Source organism: Diadema setosum, chromosome 5 (assembly GCF_964275005.1).
Source record: "Diadema setosum chromosome 5, eeDiaSeto1, whole genome shotgun sequence".
Lineage (NCBI taxonomy): Eukaryota > Metazoa > Echinodermata > Echinoidea > Diadematoida > Diadematidae > Diadema > Diadema setosum.
Window position 1 is genome coordinate 37,591,197 of NC_092689.1, and position 19,173 is coordinate 37,610,369.

At 39.1% G+C, this 19,173-nt stretch overlaps 1 protein-coding gene across 1 annotated transcript; it reads right to left on the reverse strand.

Annotated features, from left to right (window-relative positions):
* Positions 1-9,298: 9,298 nt before the first annotated feature.
* Positions 9,299-18,960, reverse strand: LOC140229349 (uncharacterized). Its single transcript, XM_072309634.1, has 9 exons — positions 18,750-18,960; positions 17,263-17,537; positions 16,833-16,896; positions 15,506-15,778; positions 14,785-14,906; positions 14,194-14,338; positions 13,368-13,649; positions 12,932-13,189; positions 9,299-9,889 (listed from the first exon to the last, which is right to left on the reverse strand). Exons 1-9 carry the CDS (start codon positions 18,958-18,960, stop codon positions 9,471-9,473), a joined length of 2,049 nt encoding a protein of 682 aa, XP_072165735.1. The 3' UTR covers positions 9,299-9,470.
* Between the last annotated feature and the right edge of the window lie 213 nt (positions 18,961-19,173).

Below are 19,173 nucleotides of genomic sequence, written 5' to 3' on the forward strand. Positions count from 1 at the left end.
AACGAAACTACAGTGTATACTTTCCTCGGAGCGAGCTAGCGTTCAGAGTTGAATTGAGCGTCAATGTGAGAGAGCGCATGTGAAATATGAAGTAATGGCAAGTCATAGATATCGAAGTCAGACATCTCGAGGGGCAGTCCGTAGTGGCTTCGTATTCGTGTGAGAGTTTCAGAGCAACAGACTCGAGCCTTCGTGTGGCACTATGTGCAATGTGTTGGGCACCGCCTACTCCCCTGAAGTTGCGTAAGTACTGATGCAATCAATTTTGTCAATCGTTGAGTAGTCTGGCGTGAAAGAGCGTCTGTTTGTTTGGGGGTTTTTTTTCGCCAGTAACAGTGGTGCCCTTTGAAGCTTAAAGGTCCAGTTTACCTTTGGGAGCAGTAATTTAAAAAATGTTCAAGATATCACATTTGATGCATATGTGTAGGTCTGTTGTATCATAAAACATCCTACCATATGAAATATTTGCAATAAAACCTAAAATATAAGGAGATATCAGGGTTTTTCTCAGTAAACCGTAACTGTATACGGTTTAGTCTGGAAACATTTTTATTATAACTATTGTTCACATTTTGTGTATTTAACAACACTTAACATCGATTATACGGATTCAAATTTCGACAGTGGTTGTTTCTATCCCTAACTCACATTTTAGAACTATTTTAAAGCACTAATGCTTTCATCTGCAAATGGTAAATTATGCCTTTAACAGCTTATACTACAGCAGAACATCTTGATCAAAACCTTGTGAGCGCATCAATGGATCTCATCGGTGCGGAATCACCGCGTGCTTCCAGCTGTATATAGGAATACATGACATACATGTATTGTATAATCAAACGCGGGACAATCGTCACTGGTTCTATCCATTGCATGAATGGAGAGAAATGGGCGCGGCATTATGTAGGACACTGAGCGAGAAAAATAGCGTTGGATTGCTGACTGGCGGGGTTGTGAGGTAGCAAATTCGTCGTATGAGTACACATGCAAAGTTTGCATAAAAAGTCAACATTGTCACAATCATGACACACGAAATTCCGGACTCATGCAGGGATACATCAAAAGACCTCTAAAAAACTAACAAAAGGTCTGAACATGAGAGGGTGTTCCCTACAACCAAAACATATAATAGGTCTGTCACACCCGAGTTTTGCCAGCTACACCAGCAGCTATCTTCAGTGAAAGTGTTAAGAATCAATGTATTTACGAAATACATTTTGTAAAGGCACCCACTTTACGGAATTCCTGGATCCGCCCCTGATACTACTACTATCTACTCACCTTACTACCACTATACTGCTGCTACTACTACAGACTACTAGACCTACTAGTAACTACTACTGTGCACTGCTACTACTACTACTACTGCTACTGCTACTACTACTGAAACCTATTACAACTTTCACTGCTGGTATATGCATAGTGATAATCATCCATATGAAAACAATGTCTCGTATACCCATAACAGCCTCTTCATTAGTATTACCTTAGTTCTCTCATAGAGACCTGCCTGTTTTAGTTACTTTACCCCAGCACTGTCATGTGTAGGCCTACACATTTTGCCCCTGGACAAGAGGGACATTGTCGGCAAAAAGAAAGAAAGAAAAAAAAAGAAGAAGTCTTGTTTTAGAACATTGAAACCTGATAATAAATATGTGATCTATGTACCGTCGCTTAAATAGTGTCTGGAACCATACCCATTACACATAAGTTATCATTAACAGCAATGAATATTGAGTGGAGATAAAAATGATATGCATGCATTCCAATAGGAGACTTGTTGGTGAAAAAAGAAAATGCTCTATTCATCAAGCCAAATTGTACCAGTCGTGGGATCGCAATTCAAATACATATTATGTAAATCGACCCATTGTTGAGAGTCTACATTAGGCGTTTTCACATCAGCCCGATAAAAATCCAAGCTCGAAATATTTTTCGCGATCGCAAATTAGCGCGCTATTTCATTTCCTATTCACATCAGCCCGAACATTATCAAATAGCGCGCTATATAGTTCGCATTAATTATCCTGCTATTTCGGAAATTTCCCGAGTTGGACTCGATAAATTTTCTCGATCAATTAGCGCGCTAATTTGTATACACATTATCAAATAGCGCGCTATTTCGTGATCGGGTTAATTTCCCAAGTCAGAAAACAGCGCGCTATTTCGAAACATCGGGCTGATGTGAAAACGCCTAATGATGATCGAGAGCAAAGGTGCATATTCGTCTGGCCGACACATATTAGGCGTTTTCACCTCAGCGCTATTGATAATGTTCGGGCAGATGTGAATAGGAAATGAAATAGCGCGCTAATTTGCGATCGCGAAAAATATTTCGAGCTTGGATATTTATCGGGCTGATGTGAAAACGCCTATAGTCAAGATATGATAGTATAGTGTGTATATTCATGAACGTGAACCATTCATTGTGCATACCTTTATAGAGCAGCGATCATTTGCCACGGCATTCCGGAGCTTTATATTTTGTTTCCCGCCATTCGACTACCTGCCCTCAGCCTACATATTTCCTGGATCATAACAAACAGACAAAGAGCAGAAGTTACTGAACACTAATGTTATTTGTGTTTGCGGTAACTACTTTTGGCATTGTGTGTAAGTATGCAGACACTAGCCAGTGACCTTTGCACTCATGCCGGTGTATTTTCAAAGCGAGACGCATTCATGTTGGGTACCAGCCATGACTTACAATAGGCGTTTTCACATCAGCCCGATGTTGCCAAATAGCGTGCTATTTTCTGACTTGGGAAATTAACCCGATAACGAAATAGCGCGCTATTTGATAATGTGAACACAAATTAGCGCGCTAATTGCATCGCTCTGGTCGAGAAAATTCTCGAGTCCAACTCGGGAAATTTCTTAAATAGCGGGATAGTAGCGCGCTATTTGATATTACGCGTTTTCACATCAGCCCGATGTTTCGAAATAGCGCGCTATTTTCTGACTTGGGAAATTTTCCCGATAGCGAAATAGCGTAATGCATAGTAATGCAGTTTAATGTTTCCAGGTTAGCATGCCTGTACAGTGACGGGGTGATTAAACTGCACATTACTTGAATATGAGACCATTCTGAAGCAAATAGTTTTCACACAACAATAGATATGTAATGTACTCTTAAATGAATCCCACAAGGACTGAAACAATCATCCCCCAGCATTCCCACTGATTCCCACTGATCAGTTACTAGCCATCCCCTTTAACAAAATGGTATTAAAAGTTGCCAAAGAGACGTCTACACCCTTTCTCTGTACAAGTAACCCGTAATAACATGAAAAATGCACTTGACACATGCTCATCTAATGCCCCCACCCATAGCACGTTCATTATTTACACAAAGAAGTATCACAATCATTTGGGGGAAACAACCTAATACTAGTAGTCTTTGTGTCATAATTTCCCAGGAAAGAAAATAAGAAAAAGAAAATATCCAGAAGACACTTAATATCTATATTGCTCTCTAATTTGCAGAATCTAAGCAAATAAATACATAAATAGAATCTAAGATCTGTAAAAGAATTAAGCAATACAGAAACTATTGATTCATACATGGTTACTTACTATACCATGCTATGTCTCTATTTTGCAGGGGCAGAGGACCGTCTTTAAGGGGGGGGGGGGAGGGGCTGCGGGTCAATGGTAGGCCTACCCCACCGTAGCCATCAAAAACATCAAATAATCATCTCTGAAAAGAGGCGAGATATTACAGGAACCAGTAAAGGGACAGTTGGAGCCGGGATGGTGTTGTTTATTCAGATTTTTTTTTCCATTATTCTAATGAGAACCTCAGCTCTGACCAAGTATTTGTCCTATACATGTGATTGACTCGGCCTGATACATGTCACTGAACATGTTGAGTGCCATTGCTGGGACGATGAGTAGGCCTGTACCCACTACCTCCGAAGACAAAATAAAATTTTGAGTAGCGGTACACTTCATTGTTCACAGTCCTATACATGTCTCGTGCTCCTCGGGTACTGTAATCTAAATTTCTATGGAAGCACCCAAGCAGTGCTCCATTCATTGGTATTGGACGTAATCAATGGACATCAGTATTCCAAGTAGGCGGGGAGGCTTTCATGAGGATAATTCCCCGAATAAAAACAAAGGGAGGGAAGCAAATGCTCAAACTCGTCTTTATACATTCCACCTTGTGTTGTCCTTTTTAGGTCAAATGAAAATTAAAATACTTTAGAGATTTACATTATTTTTTCTACGTGTGTATAATTGTTCCATTCCTTTAGTTAAATGAAAAATTGTTACAAGGCATATCATGTTCAGAGGTCGTTGTCCAAGTCAAGCGTTTTGCTTATTGATAATGGTCTACTTCACCTGTACACTTAAAGATTTGTAATGATATTTATGTATTATTTCACATGAATATATATTTGTAATGCGATTTTTTAAATATTTTCATGACTTGTGAATTATATGTTCGATATTGCTATTCTTATTTTCTGTTATGTACAAGTGGAGAAATAAAACTTATTGAAATTGAAACTGAAAGTGATAACGTAAGGCCACCATGCTAAAAGGATGGATGATACACGCACTCGTTTTCTCGTATTATACATTATATTCACATAGTTATTCATGGATGTATTCACATATAAATTACAATATCATTCCACTATTAATTTTGTATAATTGTAAGAATGTATAGGCTAGTTACCATAACTTTCTAGTCTTGCATTAATGTTTCATTATTAACAACATTATTTTCCCATTCAGGCATACTAGTACATATAATTTCGTGTCATATTTTGAACCAAATTGCCTTGTACAGCAGCTGTACCTCCTTGTTTTGAACCAGGGAGGTGTTATACGTATAGAAGGAACAGTAGTTTCTCCTCTGGTCATGCTCTCTATACACCACCAAGGAGTAAATGCCCTAATTGCAGGTGGTTCACCGCCGAGAAGTTATGCTCAAACGACAGGACTATGGTATCAGGGAGGTGGGAAATTATGGTATCCAGGTGCGTTGACTTAAGAGCGCATCAGTTATAACGACTAGCGTTCTCACAGCAATCGATGTGCTGGCAAAAACCAATGCACGTGCTTTGAAATAGGGCAGCGATTCAAAATGCAGTGTACAAATAACAAGTTTAGCAGCAAAAGTAGAGAAACATGCTGGAACACGCTCAAATAGTGGTGCACTTTGTTTGAAAGATCGATGCCAAAATAAAAGATAGGAACTAACATGCGCAAAATGTTAGCATCCATGAGCTTATATCTGCGAAGCGAACACTCGCGCTACTAGCCTTTGAGGGCGCAAATTGAAGAAGAAGAAAAGAAAAAAAAAAGTCCCGAATCGGAACTCAGGGTTGAACAATAGAAACAGCTGTCTCGCTCGTGTGTACAACATCATTTGTTTGTTTGTTTGTTTTGTTTTTTTGCCTAATTAACGTCGCCTTTGCGTTCATGTCGCAGATCTAAAGCTCGTTAATTCAAGCTTTTGAGAGGACCTTATTTTCATTTAATTTTATACGAGAACAGAAATGCATTTGTGTTTGTATAAAGTATTCTAAAGCAATTCATTCAATTTTTTTTCTAGAATATATAAATTCAGTATAAAATTCAAAGGAACTATGCAATGCAAATGCATGTTAACTTGTACCTGTATTTCTTTTTTCCTCTCTAGTCGTCTTGGAGCTACAGCGCGGTGCTGAGCATGACATCAATGCGAAGAGGAATTGTGATAGCTTAAAACCCGAACATGTGTGTCCATGAATGACTAAGAAATGTCATTCAATGTCTAAAACTTCCTCGATATCAGCACTTCGCAACACCCCCCCCCCCCCCATTTGTATACAGATAATTACGTTTATAAAATCATATTTTTAGTTGCTAAGTTGGCAGTACAACCACTTTACCCTGCAAGTATCAAAAACGAGATTTATATGGTAACGAGGTTATTACGAGACTACAGTGTTGTGATGGTAAGGATAATACCTCCATTTTATACGTCCTGTCCAAGGGACAGAGTGCTTTGCCTCTTACTAGAGGGAAGGGGAATGATTACACTAGTCTGACTAATTTCATCGAAGGTAACAGGCCAATGAAATCATTTTCTTTGTAAGGATTTTGATGCTTCTGTCCATCCATGTCAGTGGCGAGATGGGTGCTGTCGTTATTCCGAAGGTTCGTTATTCCGAAGGTTCGTTAATCCGAAACACGCAAATTCCCCATACCTAGAGGTTCGTTAATCCGAAAATGAAAAACGGTTCGTTAATCCGAACATTTGTGGCGTTATTCCGAAGGTTCGTTATTCCGAAGATTTGTTATTCCGAAAATGAAATTCGGAAAAACGAACCTTCGGAATAAAGAATCTTCGGAATAACGAACCTTCGGAATAACGAGCTGTAACCGGCGAGATAGGGTCAAACTCTTCGGATCCGTGTAAGCACACGTTTAGATTCTAAAGCATTACAATGGATGTCTAACTTTCCTCTTAGCATCAGTAATCAGGACTAGCACTCTCACAGCTGAAAAAAAAATCATTGCTCCAGTTTTCTCTCTTTCAATGTGCAGGCAACAATAGATATCTTGGCTTTGAAATGGAGCACCTCCCCATTGCTGCAGCTCGCTCTCTTTTAATGTGCAGGCAACAATAGATACATGTATGTGTGGTTTGAATTGGGAGAAGCGAATTAAACGCAGGGTAAAAAATACACTTTAGGCAGCAAAAAAGTAGAATATCACGGGGAACACGCTTTTATAGAGTTCCTTATTTCAAAAGATTCAAAAGATAGAGAACTAACATGCGCAAATGTGCTCATTGTAGAAAATATTCGGCTTCCAAAGGACCTATACGTTGTTGTTGTTTTTTTTATATCGATTTGTGCATTACGAGAAGAAAATAATTACATGTTCAAAACTTTGAATTCTTTTCCAAATAAATTTCAGTATTTCAGAGGAAATTTGTATAGAAAAACAATTTGTAATTCAATGAAATACGAAACCTTTTCTCGGTCTCCAAATTTCGTCCTAGAGAACGCAGAGAAAGATCGGCGCCGAGCAGAGGAATGCGAGACATCTCATCGTAATGCTTTAGACCCCAAACATGTGTTTACATGAATTACTAAGATTTGGCACTCCACCTCTCACACCTCCCTACATTAACACAAAAACAGTGCCCAAACCGAACAGGTCTCTAACCTATCTCAGAATTTGCCATGAAGTTCTAAACGAAAAATATAGAAACTTACTGTTTATGATAATGTTTATTCACTTCATCAGTTTGTTTGTCATTTCACTTGTTGTTTTCAGAATGAGCATGGCCTTTCTGCAAGTTTCCTATCGAACATCAGATATTCTTTGAACCTTGTACGCTCCTACCCCCCCCCCCCCCACACACACACATTATACACACATACGCACACATTCATAGAATGATTAAACGCTTCATAAATAAGACTGTGTTGATAAAGGCACATAAATCAAACCAATGATTTATTGCGGAATAACTGGTTCAGGACGGCTTACATGATCACGTGACATGACATGAGGTGAATAAATGCATGCTATTGCACGGACAAAACATGACATGAAATCTGGTTTCGGGGTGGTAATCGTGCATCTCTGTAAACGAAATAAAACAAGTTTTTTCACTGTTGGCTGTTTGTTTGCTTGTTTGTTTGTTTGTTTGTTTGTTTTTCGTCTTTCCAAAAAGACAGCATAGACACTCTGTAACTCCTTCAGAGACGTACAGGCAGATTGTCCACAAAGTGTGAAACAAAAAGTAGTATGTAAGTTCTACTTCCACTGAAGGCGACATCAGCGGAAACAAACAAATTACATATGTCAACTGTAATATGGTCGTACAATATAAGTTTCTATTGATTTACTGCTGGTTCACACGTGTATGGTTTGCCTTTTGTTTGTGCCCGAAAATAGTATACACAGCAATAATGTCATCATAACATCGTGCGAAGTGGATGAACAAATCTTAAAGGAAAAAAAAAAGTAATGTAGACGAACAAAATAATATGAATATAAAAAACAGAGAACGTGAATCAGTCCCACACATGATAGCTTTTTCACCAAGATATCAGGCAAGTTGAGTAAGTTGGGATGAAGAGCAACACCCGGCAAGTGTGAACATTTATTCTGAAGCACGTCCATTTTTCTCTTTGCCTATGCCCGGCATCAGGAAAATATCCCTCAGAAAAAGTAAATACAAATAAAATCACCGAGGCAATACATACAAATATCCATACCTGTTACATCATTATGGAATATGTTATGTGCAATAATAGTCCAGTACATTTAAAGTCATTGGTGAATAGCTATTGATATAGCACACAAGATAATTAAATTTGGAAATTGGCAACGATTTGGCAAAGCACATTAATTTGAACAAACATTCGGATATACTATACATTATTACAAATTTATAAAGCTTCACGGTACGAATAGAAGGTTTTATGTTCTTTTGAAGAATTAACAAAGTGTACATGTAACGTTCGACACACTCCGAGTACTAAACACATGCTGAAGAATAAAACACATTTTCTATTAAATAAAAAAAATACATAATGGAAACTCTGTTTTGTTTTGTTTTTCTTAAAGTGCTTGTCGGACCATGCTATCAAATCAGTTAGAGCAGAGTAAATAATTCATAACTGAACATCCTTCCAAGTTCCTTGGCAGGCCAAAGTTTCTCTGTTTCTTTCTACTATCAATTCTCTCTGAAATGTGACTTTGGCAGGACAATTCAGGCTGAATGACAGAGAACTAATGACTGAGTCAAAGTACGTTCGGGTTCGACATAAGAGAACAAAATTTCTTCAAAAAAATAATAAGTTTTCGACCTTTGATCAAGTTCCTTCACACACGAACACAGAAATTCACACAAAAGACGCCACATCAAACACTTGCCATGTCGACAATGCTGACAGTAAACACTTCCGCTTATAACAGATTCGTTATTTTAACAACACTGTATAATACTGTATAATTATAACGTAACCATAGGAATACCCCTCCTGAACCCTTTTAAAACTTGTGACTTGAGGGCAGCTAAATATTTTTTCACCCATAAAACCTCGGCAATATCTTTGTACAGTGAATATGGTAACATGACAGGGCCTGAATTTATCAATAGGCCTTTACTGCTCGGAAAAGAATGTGAAAATAGTCTTCATAACAATAGTCTTCAACGCTCTCTCACACATGCGTAGGATAAGCGCCCTCACACACACACACTTTTTTCTTTAATGATAAAACATACTCTCTCTCTCTCTCTCTCTCACACACACACACACACACAAACACACACGCTCACACAGATACATTGTACCTTCACTTTCACCTTTTCTCTCTCTTTCGTCTTTCCTTTTTCTCTCTCTTTTACATCACATCATGACATCCAAATTTCGGGCATATCATTTTTTTTTTTTATTCCGAGGATCACAATAATTCTTCTCAAATTACATTGAAGTTCATGGAGAGTTTCACTCCGTTTCCTCCTCTCCTTCCTCCTCTTCCTCCTCCTCCAACCCCTCGCCATCATCTTCCCCGATGCCTTCGATGCCGCCGTAGGGTCCCTGGTCGAGGCGTAATGTGGTCCTGTAATACTGCGACCGCGAGACATCTAGTAGCGTCAGTGCGGCCCTCTCGAAACCGCAGGCGATAAGGCGATTGCACAGAGCTCCGGCCGAGGCGATGATCTTGCGACTGCGGCATAGCACCAGGGCCCGAGAGAGCTGTTCCTGGGGGTCCCGCAGCTCTCTCTTGATCTGCGCCACGGTGCGGTCATCGAGCCCCTGGACGAGCTGGGAGGGGATGTTCTGAACCACCGACGGCCACTCGTGCGCCCGGCTGATGTGAACCCATGAACCAACGTATCGTAGACAGAATTCACTCATCGCACCTGGGAAAAAAAAAAATGATTGCACACTAATTGTTACTTTCAGTATTCAGTTCAATAAGGAAAACCTATACCAGACTTGGAAAGTGCCATTTGCTTAAACGCTGCTAATCCAAGCACAAGATCTGTATCATTCAATTTTATACCATAAAATCCATACCATTTTGAAATGATACAAGGTATCTGAAAGACTCATCAAGAGTTCACTTAGAATAGTTGTTTTTATCATGTGACTCTAACGTCTTTTTCTATGGGCATGAAATATCACACATTTAACATTTTCTATAAAGTTGATTGCTTTTCTTTTTGGTTTTGTTTTTCAATGTGGATAAGATGTTGGCAGGTAATTGTGTTCTTATACATAATCCAAGGCACAGAATCGAGTCCTCGAAATAAAGTCGTGAGAACTCTGGCCATTTCTTAATCCAATACACATGATAAGACTGCCATTTCGAGGCCAATGTAAAGATTATGGCTCCATTTAAGCTGCCTACGTAGCTTCCGTATCATTTCTCCGGTTTCAGACTCTAAAACCTTGCGGACCTGTTTGGATTGTTATTACATTCCACACTCTGTTCACGTTGACCGTCATTCTTTCGAGTAAAATTAGAACAAGAAAGTCATAGAGCTTTCACAGTAAACAGTGATAATACAATGATAATTAAAAAAGATGAGATAATGGCCTCTATAAAAGTCTCGTACTGTACTGACCCAGAGGCAATCCTTATAAATTTAACACTGGGGGGGGGGGGGGGGGGGGATAACTCGAGTAACGGAAAAGTTTCTCAGCAACTCTGCGCATCACTATCCCTGCAACCCACACACGGACAGTTCTCGTCAAAACCGTATAAGCCGGCTTTGGTTGGCTTACAATCTATAAGCGTGCGACAAAACTATTTTACAGTGTAGATTTACATAACGTTTTTTTACTGGTATTTCAGAGGTATTAAGGTACTATAAGCAAGTATTACTCCTGCTAATGACACATATACGGACGAGACAGTTATTACAGACTGCTTTAGGGCATCATTCTACCAAGGAGCTTCAAAGCTTTTTTAAATTCTCAGAGAATTTGTGGATTATTTTTGGTTAGCTGTTAAGACGGCTTATCTAGCTGGAGCACTGCTTCGTGACGAGTTGTAACAATATTCACCTATTCATTCAAATTGAATTGATTACATGTTTCTAAGGTAGAAGGATGCTCTGTACATGTAGATGGACCTGTTACTGTATAGACTTCTGTCATTATCTTCCACACATACATTTTATATTCCAACCATCCTCATTAAAAGAGAAAAGTGTTATGTGCGTGAAATTGTCATTGTTGAAACGGAAATTCATAGATAAGAACAGTAACGATGTGATATGAATAATTTATAATAAGACAAGTAAATGTGCAGAACAAATTGAGGTATGAAGAAATGGACGCACCAAGTCATCTAAATGATGATTATCATTATAATGATACATTCTCGTTATCACAAGCATCTTTGGACTACAGAAGTAATTTACTCATGCAACAATAAAAATAGATAAAGCAAAAGATTGATCATGATTGTGACATGTAAGCACCTTGTTTCGAATATGTAACATAATTATAGTCTCACATTCCTAGAATTGTACTGCTTCTACCGAAAGGGAACTTCTTATTATGTATAACATCTACATGCTTCCTACTAAATGGATTTTTCTTCCTTTTTTTTCTTCTTTTGTTTAATTTTGGTTTTTCATTGTCCTAATGTTATTGTGTTTTCTAGTCTTTTTGCATGAATAGCACCAGTGCGCTTAGAAACATCCGCATAAAGCGCCATATAAATGCAATTATTATTATTATTAGTAGTAGTAGTAGTAGTAGAAGTATTAGTAGTATTATATTATTATTATTATTATTATTATTATTATTATTATTATTATTATTATTATTATTATTATTATTATTATTATTATTATTATTATTATTATTGCTACTACTACTACTATTATTGTATTACCGAATTCATGTGTGACATAGGAACTCTAGGGAGCGAGCTGTGACATCACTCAAGTTTGCTGATGTATTTTACAAATCCGGCGATATGTGTCTGTGTCTGTACATACTTTGAAAATGCACAAATCTCTTTTGAAACTTTGGCACGTTTTAGCGTTTCCCAACCAGTCTTATGAAAAGTTTTTTGTTGCACTACATTGGCAATGGTGATGCCCCAACGGCGACAAAATACGAGGTCCCCACATAAAAGTAAATGTTACGTAGTGCGCCCTCTAGCTGAATTAGCATTGTAACCTTTTTCGTGTAAAATCGATACGAAGTGACGAACACGGAAAGAATACCAAAGTGGTGATGTTTTGTGATCTTTTGTTCTAGCCTAGGTTGGAACGTTGGAACCAGGTGCGAGCATTGTTAACAACAATAGTGTTTACAGATATTCGAGCCAGGTGAGGCTATTTTGAACCACTTTCCATGGAGATAAATGGCTGTAGCACCACACTTTGGTACTCTGTGTATAGTTGCTGACTGGTTCAAGGGGTGGGGTGGGTGTGTAACTGCTACTGGTGGGAGGGGGTCAACAACCCAAATTCCTGGAGTTTTTTTTTTTTTTCTCAATTCTCTCCGAGTTTGCTTGTTGCTGTTTTTTTTTTCTTTCTTTCTTTCTTTCTTTTCATCAGAAGCAATACTGTTGTCAAGGGTCCATCATTAGTCCGGTTATAATTACACGAATTGGAAGAGATTATAATATCATCCACAAGCGCAGACACACTTTTGATATAGGTGTTAAAACGAAATAAGAGATATTGCATTAGGGCTTTTTTTTTTTTTTTTTTTGTCTCCTCTTTGAAGGGAACTCTGTAGTAATTCATGATGCCTACAAATAAATAGATATACAATGATACAGATAAATGTAGACGCAAAGTATTGCGATCCTGTAGAGATGTTTGAATGTGGCCACTTTCAAAACACCATAAACATTATAGTACAGTCCTTCTAACATAACGTACATTATCATCATTTTATTCTTGTGTTTAGAAAGAGTATTTGTTGTTTCTTACCTTTCGAGATGTCCACGGATCCCAGCCGGTCAATGACGTCAACCGTTGAGCCCAGTTCGGCCTTGTCCAGCGCGCTGATGAGTTCCGTGTGTGAGGCGTACTTCCCCCGTGTCTCCTTCCAGCGAGTCAGCAGACGATAGCCGAGCAGGGCCGCTTCCTTTCCCGCCGGAATGTGCATGGGTGCCGTGTCGACGTGGAGTTCGTCCGCCAGTGCCTGCATGCTGTCCGTTGGTATCAACGTCGATACGAACCGGAGGCCTGGAGAGTGGGCAGAACAGTGGACAGTCAAAACGAGGACCACGGATTGAGAATCTTCTTAATGCGTCTTTATATTTTTTTTTTTCTATCTTAGGAGCCCTATATATTCTCGGTTTATATTTTTAAACTTGTAGCAAGATTGTAGAAAGATATTTAAAGGTGAGGAATCGGGACTCACGTTTGTCGTTGATGAGGTGTTCGTCGAGGATGGCTGGATTCTGGCCGAACCCGATGTCCTCCATGTGGGCCATGAGGTTCTCGTACGACGACCTTGATTCCTCGTCACCCCCTTTTTCCTTCCACTTGACCAGGGCATTGAGCAAAAAGAGCCGCTTGTTGAAGTCCAGGCCGTAACCCCGCGTGATCTCGGTCAGTTCGTCGTCGGTCAGGCCAAATCGCTTGACCAGTGCTACGATCTTCTCGCGACTGATGTCCTTCGTCACCGTACGCAGCACAACGACTAGGGACGAATGCAGATGTAAATTGATTCGTTTTTCACAATATCAGTATTGTTTCATGTCCCACTACACTGGGTCTGGTCGACTGCCAGTAGTTATGGTTGTAGCATTCTACTTGAAATACAGATCTGAGCAAAATTACTGGAGTTATTATCGCTGTTTGTTCTTACAGGGGTGGACATCTTCTATACAGCCCGATATGTCATTTCATATTGACACTGTCAATTCGGATGAATAGCTGTATACAAAGAAATAAGATATCATACTTTGTCTACTCTCTTCACACTACTGATTGTGTAGTTTTGATGATTATTTCAGCTAAATATTGACGCATTGAAAGCATTGTAAATCACGTCGCAAATTAATACCAAACATGTTTCTGCACATACATGTCAGTATGACACGCTGGTATACCGAGCCACTTCATTGGGTATAGTAATCTCAGTCCAGGTAAGCCTTGTTAAAATGTCTTAAAACTTTTGTCTCAGTATTTAACACAACTTATTAAATGCAACATTTAGAAGCGACAAAGAATGCAATTCTCACCATCTCTGACATCAACTGACGTCATATCAGTGATTTGCTCGGCGACCTGTGGAAGATTAATGTAGCGCAGCGCCCTCAGGAGAAGAGAATGGTTAGCCCGCCCTCTCAGCTTCTGATGTGTGTCTTCCCGCCACCGCCAGACGATCTGATAAGTTAATTAAATTAGTCAGTAATTAATTCATACACGCTATCATCTTATTCCACTGTTTATCTCTCTCTCTCTTCCTTTCACCATTGTCTAAACAGTTAGGTTTGATAGCACAACTTTAAAATTCCTAATCATAAAACTACACACTTTTCATCGCGTTAAATGACTCCTGAATATAGGAACATGCAAACAATAAGTGACATGGTACTATGCTTACGACTTGCCTGACATAGTCACCAAGAAAACATTGTGAGAGTGTAGTTAAGACATGGGTCCTGCAGATAAGGGCTTCAACTAAATGGAATCGAATTAATTCCCCTGTGTAATTTTCTCTGTTTTTCCCCCAAAGTAACACACGGAAAGCGTATAATAAGCCCAGTTTTTCTTGTTTCGCTAAAAAAAAAAAAAAAAAAAAAGAACATCAAGAACAAAACCCCACTGACCTGGTATTTGAACTCTGCCATTTCAAGATGGAAGCACTGCTTGACCTCGTCCAGGTTGACGCCTAGAGCATCGGCTAAGGGCTGGCTGTCTGCTGGTAGATGTTTGGCAACCCTTCGTAGACCTTAAAGTGTCAAGGCGAATAAACGGTATACTAGTATATAACCAATAACCTTAACTTAAGATAGGACTACACTCTAATAAGACTTCACTCCTTTTTAACGTCACGTATGGTCAACAATGTACAGGAAATACAAAGAAATTTCAACATAATATATTTTTACTTTTCTACCATCATGGAAGAGCACTTGACTTAACTTTTATTAGTACGGTGAAAAATGATTACTTTGTATACTCTCGACTCATGTCAGCAACAAGTCAAGGAAACGTGTAGGCCTACTTTTCATTTGATTAAAAAGAAATGAAATGTTGAATCATCTTTATGTTTCCTTGATATCGTTGTACGTACGCTATGTCATGAATTGTAGTTGTCTCCTTATCTAGCAATGACTGCGCCGAAAGTTTAAAAAAAGCATAATTTTTCAACCGCTTGTCCGATTTTCCTCAAACTTCGTTGATGTGCTCTACTAATATTGCTGCATTCACTCAATCCTTAGGTATACAGCATTCGTTTTTCTTTCTTTTTATTTTCTATATATATCTTTTTTAAATTTGCTTATTTCTACTTTTTCTTTTACAGTGTTAATTGCAGCTTTAACTTACGATTCTCTGTCAGAAGGTTTCGATCCAACGTGTGCGCGGCAGATTTCATCTTGACCGCGTGGAAAGCTGCAATGAGCGACCGAAAGGTGGCGCTGTCACTCTTCTCGTTTTTCCACTTGTCGAGCACGCCGTAGCGCTGTTCATCGAAGTCGCGATGGTGCGGCAGCATGCCGAGGTTGAGCACCTCCACTTCGCTCAGACCGAAGAGGTGCATGCACAGCGGCATCAAGAAGTCCTTTGGGATGTCTTTGGAGATGGTGCGCAGAACAACGTCTTTTGGGGTATTAGAGAGTAATAAAAAGATTCTCTTGCGTGGTTATGATATTCCGGAGCAATTCAACGGTGACATCAACAGACCACTAATTTCAATGAATTTTAGATTATTTCATTACCTGGAAGAACTTCGTATATATCTGCTCGGTTGCCTCAATTAACACGAGCATGGAGTTTTTAGTGCCGGTATTATCTACTAGAAGTGGCAACTATGTTTTGATTCATTTCGGGTAATCTGTTTTGTTTTTAAGATGGTTTCAATATCATTGAAGGTAACTTGCCGCTGACTTATAGAATACGAAAAAGTATAACCCAACTTTGTGTCCCATATCTCCAGGAGATGCAGAAATATTTTTCGTGGTAGTCCTTGTAGTTGTCAGATGTATCACGAGATGAGTAGATGTGGGTATTGCTATGACATTTTTGAAAAGAAAGATGAAGATTTGTGAGCAGTGAAAGCATTATTCCAATAGACTTGATACTCTTGTAAGCATGTGAGCATTGAATCTAAACAGTTCGAATAAATCTTTTAAATACAAATCTTCTAAATCTTTGATAGAATTTACAAGGCACGGCCCCAGTCTCAAAAATTCCACGCTCATTCGAATAGTATTTTGGTTATATGTAAGTGTTTATTTTGGTTGCATAGTATAATATCAAAGGCCTATCAATTGCTGAACTTATGACTGAAACTGATCCTTTAGTAATAGTATGCAGTGTCGTGTATCTTTCCTAAAGCAACATAATTATAAAGCGGCATATTTGTATTTTTTTTTATTTTGAGCAAATTCTGTAAATTTATCGTGCTTATCTTTCTCCACATAAATTTCGAAATCGCTGATTTTATGAGGACAAGACGATGATAGATAATCTGCCACAAAATAACCCTAAGACTTGTTTGCTTTAATGTACTTGAATAAAGTAACGTAAAAATGAAAGCTACAGTATATGAAAATTTGTCCTTCGAGCTTTCAAACGTCAAGGTTGACAAACTTTGTGTCTGGAAGGAGAACTATTCGGCGGATTCGTTTTTCCTCATATGATGATGATATACCTTTGGTAAGGTCTTCGTCGCTGTATTCTTCTTGAACGTCAGGTGGCGCTGGTACTTCTTGATCCTGGTGCAAATCACGAGAGAGACAGACAAGAGAAGTTTAGTTTAAGAAGTATGAAACCTTTATTTTCTTAGTCTACGGATATGAAGGAAAACTCAGAGTATACGTCGTGCAGATGGATTGCCCATATCTTATCTGCACAATGTCCTTTCCAGTTTATTAATGTATTGTCGCTACTGACGGAAAGACCATCTTTCGATAGTTAGATGTCTAAATATATAATAGGAATAGTCAACGACGACCACAACGATAGATTGTAGGCATTGTAAATGTGAGAAAATCTGTAGAAACATGTGTGACTTGATTTAGAAATGTCAAAAGGTGAGGGAAAACATAAATGCATTCAAACAGGTTAACGAACTTTCTAACCTTGAAGAGTACAAGCTTGCTGGAGGAGGCAATGTTGCCCAGGACGCTTTCCAAGTTGTTGAGCGTGTACTGTCTGCCATTGCCTTTATTTGTCGTGCCGGCATTCAGCGTAACACGGTGGAGAAGCGCCTTCCCAGCATACTCCGGCTGGTAACGCCCTCTGTAGACGCCCGTTATGAAGAAATCTTTCCGGTTGGGTCGGTTGCGAATGTACTTGACAAGGAATCGATCCTTCCGGTAGCTGTTGTCAGTGAACGTGTTGACTTTAATGTCGCCTAGAAGTTGAAGACAATGGTACAATGACAGTGTATCGATTTTAGTCAGACACACTGTAACTTTGCATACTTAGTACAATGTTACACGATGCAATGAATGGAGAACTCCTTTTGTTGGTTGAATTGTTAGCCATTAATTTGTTTTAGTCTTATTTTGTTGAAACTATTTTCGCCCCTCTCTCTTTCTATCTCCCGGGGGAATCAAACGGATATTTATGACTTGTTATCAACCAAAATTTTCATCGATAGCAGTTTAAATTTGTCACACACATAGACTCACACATACCCACCCTATACACACACATAATATTATTCATAATGAACAAATCGTCATCTTGCCTTTGGCAATATTTAGGTTTTACCAGTTCGAGGGATATAGTAAATGACATTTGAAAGGAAGTCATTCAACCAAAATGTCATCGTTGCTGCTAATATTCAACACCATGTGCTCCCGTATAGGCAGGTAGTATTAACTTTTGCCTATACATCCTGTTGATTCTAAAGACACTGAAAGAGACAAAATGTGCACTATTTTTGCGACAAGGATTTTTTTTTTATTGTCTTGTCATGGATACGTTTCGGGAGTGAAATATGATATTTTTTATAAACTCTACATCATGAACCTCGATTTGATCTTCAGATGTACCATACTCTACACCAACATCGTGCGGAAACTCACTGATATTCCCACGAATATGCAGTGTTGGAGGCAGGTGTGACCTTTACTCCTGCCCTACTAGAGAGTCATAATTTATTAATTGAAATATCGGTCATGTCAAAGATTCCTCTTCACTAATATAGAGACATGCAACTCTTTCAGGATTGAGGTTATGCAACTGTATCTCGCTGGTGGCTCGCTGTGAACACTAAAGATATTCTTTTGTTGAGTTCACTGATATGTATAAAACTTTTAGACAAGCGAATAGAATTAAAAAAAAAAGAAGGAAAGAAAAGTATTTCACGGCTCACGACCCTCCAACCATCTTTAAGTTAAACACTAGCAATGTTTTTTCTTCCTTCCCCGTTCTACTTTGCCTTGATATTCTTTGTCGAAAATGTGTTCCCCTTTTCTTTTGGAATCTAATCCAACCTGCTGAAAATGTTCTGCATCAGCTTCTTGTTCATGTCAGCTCTTCCAACACTTCGCCGTTGCTATGACTACAGTAATGATCTTACCATGAGGTTAAAGCTTAATTGGGACATCGCACTTACCGACCAGCCTGAGGTAGAACGCCTCCCCGGTAAGTGCCCTGAATGGTGAGCTCCTCATCGACTCGCATAGCGAGTAACCCTTCTCCTTCATCTGCTCGCAGACTTTGTCGAAGTCGTCGCCGTCCTTGACGAGATGGGCCACGATCTCGGTCGGGTCGTCATCGCGCTGGTGGACGGCGAAGCGAATCAGATCCCGCTTGGCGTGCGGCATCGTTCAGGCTTCCTACTTGCAAGGAGAGGTGGGCGAGAGGTATCTTCGAGATGAAGTGCCTGGAAGTGGGAACGTAGTCATGAATGTATTTTAGCAGCGTTGTATCATAACCATAGTTGCCCTAAAGAGCAGATTTGTTTGTGAATATTATCACACTAATCACCATGGAAACGACGTAATTGTAGGATACGGCAATTTAGAATCATACAGAAG